Source organism: Trachymyrmex cornetzi, unplaced genomic scaffold (assembly GCF_001594075.2).
Source record: "Trachymyrmex cornetzi isolate Tcor2-1 unplaced genomic scaffold, Tcor1.1 scaffold1836, whole genome shotgun sequence".
NCBI lineage: Eukaryota > Metazoa > Arthropoda > Insecta > Hymenoptera > Formicidae > Trachymyrmex > Trachymyrmex cornetzi.
In genome coordinates, this window is record NW_017296459.1 from 26,375 (window position 1) to 42,410 (window position 16,036).

At 28.1% G+C, this 16,036-nt stretch overlaps 3 protein-coding genes across 4 annotated transcripts; all 3 read left to right on the top strand.

The window, feature by feature from the left end:
- The first annotated feature begins 5,746 nt into the window (after nucleotides 1-5,746).
- LOC108759415 (uncharacterized) lies at nucleotides 5,747-7,333 on the top strand. The gene is made up of 2 exons (XM_018504858.1): nucleotides 5,747-5,815; nucleotides 6,233-7,333. The coding sequence occupies exon 2, from the start codon at nucleotides 6,233-6,235 to the stop codon at nucleotides 7,094-7,096; it is 864 nt and encodes a 287-aa protein (XP_018360360.1). The 5' UTR covers nucleotides 5,747-5,815; the 3' UTR covers nucleotides 7,097-7,333.
- Nucleotides 7,334-10,775: 3,442 nt separating this feature from the next.
- SIFa (neuropeptide SIFamide) lies at nucleotides 10,776-12,348 on the top strand. Of its 2 annotated transcripts, none has more exons than XM_018504859.1 (3): nucleotides 10,776-10,807; nucleotides 11,426-11,579; nucleotides 11,994-12,348. In XM_018504859.1, exons 2-3 carry the CDS (start codon nucleotides 11,450-11,452, stop codon nucleotides 12,083-12,085), a joined length of 222 nt encoding a protein of 73 aa, XP_018360361.1. In that variant the 5' UTR covers nucleotides 10,776-10,807; nucleotides 11,426-11,449; the 3' UTR covers nucleotides 12,086-12,348. The 2 variants fall into 2 exon arrangements, with proteins under 2 accessions (XP_018360361.1, XP_018360362.1); XM_018504860.1 differs by lacking the exon at nucleotides 10,776-10,807 and adding an exon at nucleotides 11,197-11,245.
- Nucleotides 12,349-14,262: 1,914 nt separating this feature from the next.
- Eth (ecdysis triggering hormone) lies at nucleotides 14,263-15,683 on the top strand. Its single transcript, XM_018504861.1, has 5 exons — nucleotides 14,263-14,545; nucleotides 14,703-14,896; nucleotides 15,026-15,107; nucleotides 15,183-15,279; nucleotides 15,484-15,683. The coding sequence occupies exons 1-5, from the start codon at nucleotides 14,494-14,496 to the stop codon at nucleotides 15,545-15,547; spliced, it is 489 nt and encodes a 162-aa protein (XP_018360363.1). The 5' UTR covers nucleotides 14,263-14,493; the 3' UTR covers nucleotides 15,548-15,683.
- The last annotated feature ends 353 nt before the right edge of the window (nucleotides 15,684-16,036 follow it).

The following is a 16,036-nucleotide window of genomic DNA, read 5'->3' on the forward strand; positions in this document are numbered from 1 at the left end:
ATGTTAAATGTATTATACAAAACATAGAGTTATCAGTTTTAAGTAACGTTGCAATTTTAGCTCGTTTATAATCTTAAGAATAAAATAATATTCAAGCTGTTAAACTTATCAAACATTTTATTGTCTTATAAAATCATAGTACTACTTGCAGCCTTTTAAAAAAGAATTTTAAAAAAGGATAATTATAAGAAGAAGGTAAAACTAAAAAAGAAATAATAATATTATTATAAATAATATAAAATAATGTTATTAGAGAAACAGTTATCTCTCACTCTTTAGTCTTTCAAAATTTTTTGTCAGCCAGAAATTAAATAAAATCAAACATCAATAAACAGATCACTTTATATAATTCTCTTATAGACTAAATCTCTCTCTAAAATAGTAATCAACGTGTCATCGATTTACCAATCAGAGGACAATGTTGAAATGTTAAGTTGATATCTCCAGGTACATCTAGAACAGAAACGGAACGCTCATTAGGGTGCGCAACGAACTACCATAGAAGAATCTAATTGCTGATGGTCCGATTTCTTCCGCAGAAAATGTCGCGACGCTTGCGTCGTCTTCCGCCGACAACGGGGGTGGATCGGGGCTGAAGAACGTGAACAGGTAGCAAACAGGGACAACGTTACTAAAAGAGGAAGAAACGATTATGGTTACACCGGCGGGGGTGGAAAGGACAAAATGGACGGCAACCAATAGAACGCTGGGACAAAATGGCCGTCGGTGAATTTAATCAATACCGTCCTCCGTCCTTCGTTGTAGGTGGAGGACAGGACGAGACCCAGAAAGGGCCAGGATCGTAACTAGTGTACCACGCGTACTTCTCTCATTGATATCGGTATACTTTGCGTCTCGTGTAGACGTGTAAATCTTCTATGTGGGTGCAACCTATGTAACATGACCCATGAGAACTTACTATTCTCCAATACCGTGTCAATGTTTCACGTTACAACAAACAAATCGAAATCAGAATTTGTACGAGTATCAAAACAGATTTTTAAATAATAGTTTTTAATTAAGGAATATATTATAAAGTGTATGAAAAATCCCATACATACATATTTATATCACAAAAAATTTTATATTAATATTTTAATTCGATTGTTTTGTAATAATTGCATTTTTGTATCTAATTAATTATTCTTTTCTTTTGAAATAATAATATGATGTAAATGTATCGATTATATGCCGATAAAACACAATTACCGCTAAATGTAATTATTCCAAATATGATAAGTAAATTATGTGACATGATTAAATTATTGCGCGCGCCCCGAATTAATTCCAATAATAATTTCATTCCATTAATCTTTATAATTTATTAAAATAACATTGTTCAATCTTTTAAGTTCTTTAACAAACAAATAATTCAATTAAAATCTAATACGTTAAATTTGATCTGACTGATTATGTTATCATCTGGAGATTGTAATACTTATAAAATTAATCTTACTGAACCATAACATTATCGTTATTAAACCGGATTTCAATTAAATAGTCATATATATGAATTCTCCTACAGTCGTAGTGGAAGACAGTAGTTATGTGTGAAACAATGTCGCTGTTCACAAGCTCGGTTGTCATGATGTATCAACAAGAAGGAACATTATCACCGCTTGAAAAGCTTTAGCATGAAGTTTCTACAAGCAGCAACTATCAACTCGAGGTGACTGTTTTAAAGAGGGGATCCAAGTTGTTTCGCACTATGGCAGGGAAAGGAGTAGGTCGCCGATTTAATGGAACCACGTAGTCGGACAGCATCGATCCCACATCCACCTTTCATCTTTAAAAGAGAGCAACTCAACCACGAAAATGCTCTGACAATCTTTCCATTCTTCATCTCTTGAGAAACTAAAATCGAATTGACAATCCGTGTAACGTTCGGAAAAGGATTTGTCTAAACATATTATACTATTAAAAATTTGTTAACATTAATTTACTGTGATATCTCGTTTCCCCTCTTCTGTAGAAATTTCTCATATTAAATGTAACATATTTTGTTAAACATTTCATAGTAAGTACATTTTAATAGGTATTTTTATTGGGTCTTTAGAAAGTTCCAATACCTTCGATAATTAATCATTGGCAATTTCTATAGAATTTATTTCCTGTCAAAAGTTAAATTGCTATGTTATAATTAATAACTATTTATGCTCCTTTTTGCATTATTTTTTACATGTGAATTTCATGATGTACAACACATTTCTACGCGCATTTAATTTCACAATTTATTTATTCACAAATTTATTACGACATCGTCAAACACAAGAACTTTTTTTTGTAGATATATTAAATATAAAAGGCAAAGAATAAAATAAAGAACTGGAAACATAAATGAAAATTTTTTATAAGATATAATATTGTTTACAATCTTTTAATTATGCACATACAATCTTTTTTCTCAGTTATGTCTTACTAAAAAATGTACGTTACTTTATTTATCTGAAAAAATATTAAACGGGCAAGTGGAGGTCACGTTTAATTTATCTGATTCAAATGTAAAAACTGTCTATTTTTAATAATTTATCTATTCTCGATTTATTATTCTAACGATGCCATAAAAATCAATATATAACAATATATAATTTTTGACGATACTATACAGCTATATTTTATTGATAATAAAATATATAAGTTTTTCTGTGCATTTAAAAAGCATAATTCGTTTAGTTCATTAAATACTTATTTTTATTATTTGGCAAAATAATAAATTATATCTCGTATTTGCTCTTAAAACTATAATTTTAATAACTTTATGTTTTATCTGTTAAATTATGTAAATTTTTTAATTTAGCAGCTTTAAAAATATTAAAATATTAAAATATTAAACTTACGGAATGTAATTTTAATTTATTTTCAAAATTTAATTTGTACAGTTACGCAATTTAAAATTTAAAAAAGTAACAAGTATTATAATAGTAAAATCAAAATAATAAATTATATAATGGTATAATAATAAATAATTTCGAACTAATCAAAATTAAAGCTTACGAAATTCTACAACTTTTGTAATGTTTGTTCTATGGTAATGTAAAACATACTTGTAAATATTTAGACTATCACATTAATAGCGTCTAAATGTTTTATTGTGTTTAAAATATAAATTTGAAATATAAATTTAAATATAACGGATAGAAATTGATAAATTAAATCCTTTATAAGTAAGCTACAAATTTTTAATTTTTTTAAAAAGATTTGTATACATTTATACATAGAAATATGATTATTTATTAAAATCTCAATTTCATGATAAAACGATGTATAATAATTGAATATAATTGAATGTAAATAGATGTAATTTTTTATAAATTAATTGTATTATTTGATTACAGACTGCTATCATTATAATATATATATTTATATTTTATGTATTCGAACTCAAACAATTTAACTGACAATAGAATCAGTAAGTTTAATCTCGTTTAATTTTAAACGATTAAACCGAAATTTGCTAGCGCGTTTTGTTATTGTGAAATATATGTTATTGTGAAAAATAAATTAACTTTGTAATTTGTAGTATATTATAAAAATTTATTATGCAATGTAACAAATTACGACACAATTAGATGAATAAAATTCGAAATTTTAAAATTATTTGAAATCTGAAACACACACACACACACATGTGCGAAACACACATACATGTGCCGTAAAATTTTTATATCTAATATATATTTTCAATAACATATTTTATTAATTTAAACTTTATTTAATTTAAACTCGCTTTACAGAATAAAATATACGGAGATACATTTATACGTACGTGTAAGTAGTGACAAACAATAATTTATTCAGTTAAAATAATTATTAATTATTTTAATGATTCATTGATTAATTTAATTACACTTCTTTTTTTAGTGTTTTTCTCAAGTTATAAACATTTGTATCCACGTCAGAGAATTTTGCTATTAGTAGTGCTTGACATATATGAATATTATTCAAATATTAACAACATTTAACAAGATTCCTAAAAGAACAATTATATTACGAAATAAAAAAAGCAATTGGGAATTAGCGCCGTAGACTGTGCGCGTTATTTATAAAAAAATCTATCGTATACTTAGGCGTTTACATTAAAATATGTACATGCTTATACATTAAAATATATACATGCTTCGAATAACTTTTTAACCATAATTAATGAAACGTTATAGTAATGTACACTTATTAAGATTATAAGATGTCTTTGGTCATGTCTTGTTATTTTTTATAATCCTTCAATAGACGAACGATTAACTCTCTATCTCATAAAGAGCGTGACCAGTAACATCTCATGATCTTAAGCATTTACGTACATTCAGAGCTGGGCATCATATATTTGAAATACTTTTATTTAAAACACAATATTTGCAACACAAGTGTACTTTGTATTTTATTTCAGCGAAGCGCATAAAAGTATTACGTATTTTGTATTTAAAATTGAAAGATTAAAAGTTTTTTGTATTTTGTAATTCAAATAATAAGTTGATTGTTAATCTTAGTATTTGAAGTATAAAATACAAAATGTAATTGTCTTACAAATACTATTTTTCAAATACACACCCAGCTCTAATACATTAATGTTTCGTTAATGACAGATAAAAAATTAGTTAAAAAACATATAAATATTACTATTTTCTTTATATAAAAAGATTACGACTATTTCAAGCCATCATAAAGTCTTATTATAAAAACATATAGCCCTTATAGCACAAAATTATTAGCTAATAAATATTTCTTAATTTAATACTTTTTTTTTAATTTAATTTAGGATTATACTTTCTAAAAATAATGATAAGAATACTTTTCTTTAAAATGTGTTTCTGTAATTTCGTAATTCAAGTTAAAAAGAGATTTAAAACGGATTAGAATATTTGGCATCGTTTGCAACTGTTATCTAAAAAATTATTAATGATAAATAGTCTGATGTTTTTATGATTCTAATTTAAACTATGAAATATTCACGTATCAACGATCATGTTCTGGCCTTCTTTCGCTCGCTATGATATATTGACATTTTTTTGTAAGCGAGCAGTAACAGTTTGTTATGATTAAATATATCCTAAAAGACTTTTAATCTGTGCGAATAATCTTTCTGTATTGGGAACCGAATTTGAGGCACCAAGTTCAGAATACCAATCTGAAATTTTTCCAGAACTGAAAAAAACTATGCCACTCGTATATTACTTTAGAAAATATTATTAAGCGACTTTATCATATAATCTAAAAATTGTTTATAATTTAATTTTTAAAGATTTTCTATAAATTACGTTATTGAAGATATAACAGCGTAATTACGGAAGAATGTACTGTATTGAAAAATTTTTTTAAAAGTTATTCCAAGTAATACTATTTTAAATATATAGAACTTTATTTTTTTATATAAATATAGACAGATGAAGAAATCATTTAGTAATATAAAATGTATCTCAAAGTAATATTACTTTTATTACTTTGTAAATGGGTTATATTCTTTCCTAGCACTTGTAATCGTTTTTTCTTACTTTTTGCTAGTTAGAAAATATTAATACTGTATTTTCAAAAAGAATATCTATTTGCACTAGGCTCTACTTATGCTAAGATCGGCCCTGCTTGGAATGAAACTATAAAACCATCAGAGTTGAGCGCTGTAACAGATATTTGTATTTCGAACGTCGATGTGTGTACTTCTTCGTGAATAAAGTCACTTTCAACGGATTCTTTAAACTGAAAGGAACATTAATATTCGTTTCAGTAGCAGATTTTTATTTCTAAACGATCTAATAAAACTCTGTTAAAGGAAGTGTTTTGGAGAAAGTGTTTCGGAAATTTAATCGTCTTTTCCACGTTAAAAGTAAGTAGAATGTGCAATTAAATTTTATTCCATTTCAAAGATATTCTTTATAGCAATTTAGATTTTCCAATTAAATTAAACTTATCGTCATGATTTGTCTGATTTTGAAAATCAAAATGAGAAATTCTTAAAGTAATATACGACGCTAAAATAGCATTATTCAATACCCACAACATTCGTCTATTAACGTTAATTATATCATCTAAAATGCCGCAATTGTTAAGCTCATCTCTATCCTCGTTTATCCAATACACATAGCGGCTACCGAAATCCCATTCTGACTCTCTGGAATATATACATGCGGGAGCGTGGTCAGACTCCTGGAATTCCTCCTTAGCCATACATCCCTTCCAATAAGCCGGCATCGGAACGCGGAGCCGCATCCCCTTCAGAATATTGATTAGCCATCATTTTCAGATGACGCCTACGTTCTGTTGGATATTCCTGTTGGTGTTGGCGTTGGTGGGCCGCGCTACGAGCGTACCAAGGCCTCTCACGGTCGACGCTTGCGCCCTGCTCTGCAATCCCGGGGCAGAGACTGAATCCGAGCGAGAGAGGGATGTGCGCCTATTTCCCCGATATCCCAAGGTAAACTGCAAGCTCCAGTCCGTCAGCAACGAGCATCAGTCGTTTGCTATTATGAGCCACTGTTTGAAACTGTGCGCTTACGAACTATCAATCGCGTCGGAAGTCAACTGTTTTGCTCTGAGATCATCCCTCCAAGCAAGTATAGGATGTTATTGTGATGCTTTAACACCCTTGAGTCCGAACACTATGCGCCTTCACGAAACTTGGCGGCTCAACTTTTTGGTAAAGGAGTTGGCGAGCGATATCATGAGTACGATTATAAAGTCACCTCTCGACGTAATCATCCTATGCGAGATCCGTAATGAACTGTTCAAAGATGCCAACATAATTCATGGACAGTTGCACGAAATATGTTCAAACCCAGAGAAGTCATCCAGCATGGATGACTCAACTGAAGACACTCTGATCAGTCATCCACGAGCAAAACGAAATATCGAAGAGAGTGAGACAGATGAATTCGACTATGACGACGGACCTTTGGAACTGGTTGAAGATATGCAGAAGGATGAGAACATAGAGTCGGTACCACGACATCAGGAGAAACGTGATTCGCCACTTCCCGATAATCTAGACTTGTCCAGAGAGCAGACTGACGAAGGTTTCTCCCACCAGGATCAGGACAACCCAACATTAGGTGAACATAGTGAAAACAATCCAAATTGCCATGCAGAAACGTGCGACCGACTTTTATAAGGAAGTCTGTCAATGTTAAATAAGTTAAAAAGCTGAACAATTATAGAACATACATAGACAAAAATAACAGACAGGAGAGAGAGTTTGCGTGAAGACCACGAATTTTCATATCTTGCATAGATCGTTAGTTTATAATTAATTTATTACGTAAAAGTGTTTCTCATTGTAATCGAAGAGAAGTAATCTGAAGCATATATGATTTTTCTTTCCGATTTTGTTATTCAAATTAATTTTTGTCCCAGCAGTTTAACGTATAATAATAATTATAATACGTAAGAGAAATTAACAAATTTTTTTTTTTAATAACTAATTTGTTATCTATTGTAATACATTATTACACATGCAAAATTCTAAAAATTACATAATATTATTGTTAGGCTAATAATTCAAACGCTATATAAAAATATTAATTTGATATTCTACATATAATGTTCCATTTATAAATAAAATTGTATCTTTTTATATTTTTAATATATCTTTTATATATACTTTTATATTCTTCTATTTTTATATGTATTTATATTTTTACACATATTTATATTTATTTGTTGATTTTTACTCTCATTTTTATATAGTCCGTACAAAAAGTTTAACGCAAAATATAAAAGTAAAATAAATTATTACAGAATAACTAAGAAAGTTAGTGGCAAACTTTGCACGTATGAATATAATTATGTGTAAAATAATATAATCACAAAGTATTAAGTTAATGATTAATATAAATGATAAGATTTTTTACTTAATATTTAATATTATAATCGCGCTTTAGGCCTAAGACAGCTCTACACAGGTCCAGTTCACACGGGGTTGCATTACATTTTCTATTTTTATTCAAAAAATACGACGCTGGAATTTTCATCGATTTCGCGTGATTTAATTAATACACAATTCTTTCAAGTATTTCAGATAATATGTAATTTTCCAAAGGAATCTAGTGCAATGAAACATGATCACTATGAAAATGTACAATTAAATGCATTTCGTTCGTTTAATTACTATTACAACATGTTAAGAAACAACTAAAAATTAAAAACTATAATAATGTATCCTAATAGATATTATTATTACGTTTTTACAATATTCTATAATATATCGTAGACATTGCCTTTTTATCCTACTGGGTATAATACGTAATTTAAATAAAAATATTTTTGTATATCTTTTATGTTTCTCATATATTAATTGGCTTATAAAAATATCCTAATAACAAATAATCTTTTCCTAATTGATAATTATAAATGGAAGATGGATACTTGTTCCCTAATAGATAATCTTTATCTAAACAGTGAAAAACTGATTTCATGAAGTTAATCATTTCAAATTTATTAATTATGTATTTAAAATTGCTATTTTTCATTAAAGCAAATTAATTATATCTATATATACGTCTATATTAAGACATAATAAACATTTAATCAAAAGGCTTGCGACGTGTGAGCAGGACATCGATGTGTGATATGTGTATTATGCAATAAATTCTATTTATATGCGCGCACGATATGCACGTGCATTCTCGCGCTAATTATAGTTTACATAAAGCAATTAATAATTTTTATACAACGATATAATATATACAATATGTAAATAAGCAAACGAAACAAAATCCACGTCTTCCACACTTTGTAGTTAAATTACTGTTTCTTGGCAACCGCTTTATATGATATTACTTAAACGATAAGTGTATACTGATAAAGCACAGATAATTTACTCGTTGTTTAGTGCGATAAGTCTTGGCCGGCATCAATACGTCGTCGATCGTCATCGACTGTGTGTTTCCAATCGGAAAACTATTAACCTTGTAAAATAAATAATTATTTGTATTGATCGTACAGCGAGTAATCGACGACGTGTTTGTTTATCGTGCCAAATTAAGAAGAAAAAGTTGTGACGCGACAATAAGACGTAGACTCTAATATGCCTATACGATGTATTTTAAATCGTATCGCGCTCTCAGTTTTCAATCGATAAACACACGCACATTTTAGCTCTGAGAACTTTTTAATAGCAGCAGACAAATGAAGAGAACGAGAATAATGATTAAATAGAATGTTACTTGTTGAATGTCTAAGAAGAATGTTATAATTGTAATTTAATTATGTATGTATAATAATACTGAAAAATCGATTGATCATCGAGAGCGTGATTAAATTTGGCTCTAATAATTGATTATCTTATACTATAATGTATATGTAATTATTTATATGATTACTTATAATTGTATATATACATATAATAATTATATTTATATAAATATTTGTATTAGTCTATTATTACTCTATTGCATATATATTGTAATAACATAAAAGGAAAATACAATGTTGTCGTATCACTTTCTCTCATATTTTTACCCATGTATATCATAATTATATAATCTGCTAAAATCACTTTTTGTAACTAACATGATATAGCGTTATATTAAATGAAACGCTATTATCTTAAACAATTTTTAAATTAAATAAAGTAACTGCTTAAAATATTCATGCATTGACTCATGCGGATAGTTCAATTCCTTTTAAAACACAACCTTTTTGATTATATTTATATTACTCACGTCAATATTATTAATTATATACATATATGTCGTAAACGTTTATTGTGTCTACTTAATTATGTAATAATAAATATGTTATTTATAACAAAATCTAAAAATTCTATTATTATTTTATTACCTTTTTTAACAAAAATTGAAGTATCTTATGACTAATAATATAACAAATTTGCGACAATGTTAATTTGAAAAATAATCTTCTTTAAATAAATAATCTTTTTTGTTTATAATGGAAAAATAATATTGAAAAATTAATATTGAAAGTTCTAATTATTATATCATATGCTGAAAATATAGTAAAGCCTTTTATCGACCGATGCGATGAGAATATCATACTTAGGAAAAGTAATAGTACTCGATGATAACTTATCTGTGATGAAGGGTATAAGTCCTAGGACTTTTAAATTAGATGGCTAACTCTGAGAAGAGATGTTATATCGATAACAGATATAGATACTATTTTAATACCATTTATTGGTATTATTTAAAAAATTAAATTTTAAAAAAACGAAGAGAATTTTATTTATCCAACTACCTCTATTCTACTAATCAATAATTTGTTTTATTCTTTTTATCAAAATTACGTACATATATACCCAGAAGATAATTTTTTAAATAATAGTTAAAACAATTTGTAATTCTTCATATTTTCTAATTATATATTTAAATCATATTAGATGTCAATGTGTTAAAAAAAAATTAGTTATTAAAAAATTACTTTTTTAATAAATATATTGTTTAAACTTTTAATTTCTTATAAATAATAAAAGAACTATACTTTTTATTATCCAGAAGCTCATAAGTAATAAAATAATGAAACTTAAATTTCTGTTAATAATGTATTTTACAGTAAAGTATTTTAATTCAATTGTTTAATAAAAACCATAGTGTTAAATAAAAGTAGATATTAATCTTAAACTATGATACTTTATTAAGTTTTTCCACGATTATATATGGTCTATGTAATACGTTCGAACATCTTTATTTCCCTGAAGTAAAAGGCAATCAGGATGGTCTTTAATCACATTACACTTTCTGATAGCTTATTATCTTTTTCACACACTACATTCTTAGAACATAGACTACTCTCTTATAAAAGCCGTTCTAACCATCGAAGAGGCATCAGTCGAGTATTGTCTCTCGGATACACCCCGTTCATTCAGGTAAAAACGTCACTTTTAATTATAATAATTATAAGTAAATATAAATTCATATAGTCTTTCTTATTTTCACATTATGTATTTTCTTCCTCTGTGTATAAATTTTGTAAAACTTGAACGAATCTATGATTTCACAAACTAAAGTATTTCAGATTTTTCAATAATTCTTCAATTTCATAGCGTGACTTTATGTGTTATTTTTATACAAGTTGGTCATCGTCAGTTATTACGAATTTTGATATTTCATGATAAATCAATACCCTCTTGGACGAACTTGTGACGTTACTAGCAAATAACGTAGGTTGACTGCGTTTGATAGAGACATTTGTCTTCGAGTCATTTCTCCGAGTATAAAAGCTCACAGCTTTTGCGTCGCTCGTAACATTCAGTGACCGAATCTTCTAAGAATCACGCAAGTTCTTTTCGTTCTTTCAAAGAAGAGTAAGCTTTTTTCGTTCTACATTGAACTTTATTTATTATAAACTTTTTTAAAATTTATTATTATTGTTTATTTCTAATTATTAAACTGATGATTTATTTATGACAGTAAATAAAATGAGATAATAATTATAAAAAATTATTCCTATAAATATTCACTAAATTCTTCATTTTTTATTTCAGACGAAAATAGATCAACGCGTCGACATGGTTTCCATTCGCCTTATCCTGACTTTCGCTGTTATCATGGTAGCCTTCGTCATCAGTGCAAACGCTGCGTATAAAAAACCACCTTTCAACGGTAGCATATTCGGCAAACGATCTAACACGGTGACTGGTAAGTACCTCTATAAAATATTTATAACAAAATTTAATTTTATAAAGAAAAGGCCAGTTTTAAAGCTTGAAATAAATTTATGTTAAACTTTAATATTTAACATAAATAGATAAAACTAACTCCATCTGTTTTAAATGATTTACATTAGAATATCAATTAATATATTTTTATTATATAGCATATTATATATATATAAAATACTTAAATCAGATCTGTATTTCCTGTGCCTCTTTCATCTGATAAATTCCTTTTTACGTTAAAAATTATTCAAAGAATTTTATCGATCTTAAAATACCTTTTGCTTACAAATAACTGCAGTTTACAGAATTTTATTGCATCAATTTATATTGAGACTGATTATTTTTTATTATTTTCCAAAAAATAATCAATAAATTGTTTTTTTTTTTTTTTCAGATTATGAAGTTACCAGCCGCGCTCTATCAGCGATTTGCGAAGTCGCCAGTGAAACCTGTACTGCTTGGCTGTCTCATCAAGAATCCAACTGAAGATGAAAAACCGACCGAGATAATCCATGATTCTCGCCAACTCTGATCGACTCATGAAACAATGTAACTAACCGACTCCTGTAAAGTACCTGCAATCATGCGCTTAAAAGTTCGTCACATTGTCTTCTATCAATAATCGTTTCATTACGCGTCATATATTTAATCGTAACTTTATACATAAACAATATTGTAATTACGATGGTTTAAGTTTTCACGATCTAGCTTTATTTATCAAAAGTATCCCAAATAAAGTATTATGATTTCAAGAGCTATTTAGTATTTAAATTATTTTTACCTTCTATCTTTCAATACACAAACAAAGGCATAAAAATATTAACTAATTCTCAGCAGGTAATTAAAGTTTTTAAAAGCACCATTAATACTTTGATAGCTAAATTTAAGTTTGTAAAAAAAAATGAAATACAATCCGACTTCCAAGATGATAAAAATTCATTGTTTTGACAAGTATACTAGAATTTCTTTAGATTTTTATATCCGAAACAATGAAAAATTTGCTGTTTCTCGAAAACTCTTATTGCTGACGGAAGAGTTCAAATTTATGTTGTCGATTTCATGTTAAAGGTTTAATATTTATTTTATAATACTAACTATAATAATTATTTATCTTTATTTTCATTTAAGTTATTACACAGTAATATAGCGACAATTTTTTAAACAATTATGTAATAAAGTAATTACCAACTATTCTTATAAAATAGTCTAATATCTAAAGTAATAAAGCATGTATTTAACGAAATGTTTAATTTGAGTAATTTGAATAACTATAAGAGTTCATTGCGATTCAGTTAATTATAAATTAGAAGCAATTTGATATGGAAAGCACGTGCCATTCACCTGCTCGAATAAGGGTTATTGTCTATTGTCTACTGCTGAAAAAACATGCAATACGAAGCAACCGCAAAAGTATTGACACATATTTGATTTTATCACTTTATAAATATGGGTACAATATTTTATGTACTATACATAAATATTCTACTTATAAGTATTCAACTGCAGTAACAAAATCGTGTTGATAAAAAAATTTTGCTTTTACAATATTAAATTTAATTTTCAAGTAAGTAATGTAGCAATAATCATATTCTGCAGAAAATTGGTTGTATGTAAATTGCATTGTATGTTAAAATGCGCAAAAATGATTTTTCTTTTAGAGTTTGTTAAGAATTTATGTCAAATTAAAGTATGAGGTACTTCACTTGTGGACGATAAATATTCCGCTGATAAAAGCCAGCCGAGAAATTTATTCTCGGTACTGTTAAAGACAAACACATTGGTGTTAATTTACAAGACGTACATGAACTAAATATTTAATTACTCTTTAATCAAGTATAAATACGCTGAGCCTAATGGAGTTAAGTTCATTGTATTCAGTTTATCTTCAGGTAAAGAAATATTTTTCGTTATTATGCTGATTCGTTATTATACTGATTCGTCATTATGGATCTATCTTTCTATTAAATTTCGATTTTTACAAAAAAAATCTACAGTTCTTAACATTATATCTCCGTGATATTAAATTAGAATAACCAATATCTTTCTCATGATTTTCAAAGAGAAGAGCAAATATTATATCTCTGAATATATAATATATGCTCTTTTTACAGAATATTAAAGCAAATCGTTTAACAGTTAAAATAAATATTTTTATTCGCAGCGCTTGTAACTAAAATAGCTATTATTATATATGTTTAATTAACTATCTGAAATAACAATATTATTTAAAAAATTATTTTTAAGGTCTGGATTATTCCATAGATTAATTTTCAATGCCGTTACTTTCTCTATTATTCGAAAAAATTAAATATCTATATATAGAACTTCCAATTTCTCACTGAAGACGTTCAATCGCGCGTTGGCGATTACGGAAACTCTTTATTTACTTCTATTCATGCAATTGCATAGTGTCAAACATCCTACGAGGCATCAGTTCTATAGAATGCATTTTACTCGCACGAGTGCACGGTTGAATATTTCTGTACGTGTTACGCGAAAGAGGACAAACAGTCAGCGTGATTCAAATACGATGAGGTTTCACGACGTGCAAACTTCTCGTCGATTCTCCTTCGCCCACAGTCCTCGAGCACTCCGGTCCACTCTTCGAGATAATGGAAGAAGCCATACGCGTACGCGAAAAATCGCTCAGTGTTCGCCGAATACCCGCGAGACGCGCATCCTTTCCGCGAGAATCGGCAGATTTCTATGGCAGTCATTTATGTGTCGACCGTGATCGAGAATGCCACGTCAATTAAAACACGTTCACCTGTTAAATTAATTGTTGCGTCTGATTCTAAAGCGTGTAATCGATGTGATGTGCAAAGGGTGAAGTTGCTCTTGAAGACTGAACTCCGTTTGATTCATTACAGGCACTGAACTGTTACTTTCTCGAAATGATGCTGCAGAGGGTGTGTGCTCGACGAATCGGAGGTGTCTTTTTTAATGGTAAATAAAATAATATCTTTACATGTCGTATAAATTTGCAAACATGATATATGTATGTTTAGTGCTTGTCTAATTATAATACGTCTAAAGAATAATGCCTTATCTATTTAAATATTAAAATGTTCAATATTATTTTTTGTGCAATGTGAATATTCAGCTTTTCTCATTGGAGCCGTCATGTTATTAATATGTGAAAATACCACAATTGCGGAAGAAGTACCAGCATTCTTCTTGAAAATCGCCAAAATACCAACTTTGCCGAGAGTAGGTCGAAGCGGAAGATTTGAAGATTTCTTTTATAAAGCTGAGAAGCATATACCCCGAATTGGTAGAAGCAATCAGTACAAACAGGTATCTAATTATTGGAACTGACGTAATTATTGCAATCTTTTTTGTATTATTGTATATTTTTAAGATCATTTATGTAATAATTATTGTATAATAATTATACTAAATAATTCCTGAATTGCATTTTTTAAGTCAACCAACCCTCTATTGCTGCAAAACGAACAGGAAACTTACTCCGATTTAACTAAAAGGCGCATAGATTATCCTTCAAAAGGTTAGCAATTTCATTGATACATTTCTTCGTATTATATCTAATTGAGTAATCCTACGCCTTGTTTTTTCTTGTCAGTTGAAGAATGGTCCTGGCAGAACTTTCCTCTAGCAATCGAAGGTCCAAAAGAACTGTGGCGAGCATTAGCTGGATATTCAAGAGATGGTAGCGATGAGTAAGTTTTATAAAACCAGATTGTGGAAAAAAATATTTAATTTACTAATTGATATAATTTAATACTTAAAAAATATTAAAATTTATTAGAATATACATATGTGTATATATTTTGTTTATGAGATTGAGATGTTTGTTTGAAACACGCTGAGTTTTATGTAATAATTTTGGAACTTTTTATTAATAATTATTTAATTAATTTAAGCATCGAAAATGAAGTGTGGCAGAGGAATAAAAGGACTGGATCAGCAATCACACAAACAAAATAATAAAAAACCAGAAATTATTTGTCGCTTTGAAGAAGTTAAATAATATACAGCTTTTGTTATTATATGGTGACGGGAAATCATTAAAATTAATAAATACGTAAATATTAAGTGGCTTCATCGTTCTTCAATTTTTTTGCACCAAATGGAGATCTCAATAAATAATCAATCTTTTAAATTAATTGTAAGACTTAATTTGTTTCAAATTATAATGTATTAGCAAAATTTGACAATTTACTAATAGAAAATATACTAATTGTCTAGAATGCAGATTAATAATATTGTACATTTCATAATCAAACAATTTTTCTGATTGTTCTTATCAATGTGAGAATATTTATCCGTAGGCAATGAAATCTGGAAAATTTTTATTTTTCCTTCTCTTGTTCCTATAGTATCCCGAATAGAAAACTTAACTAATACAATTTTTCATTACGATTAATTCTGTAGTATATATTATGTTTTATACATTACTTTTTGCATTACTAGCAT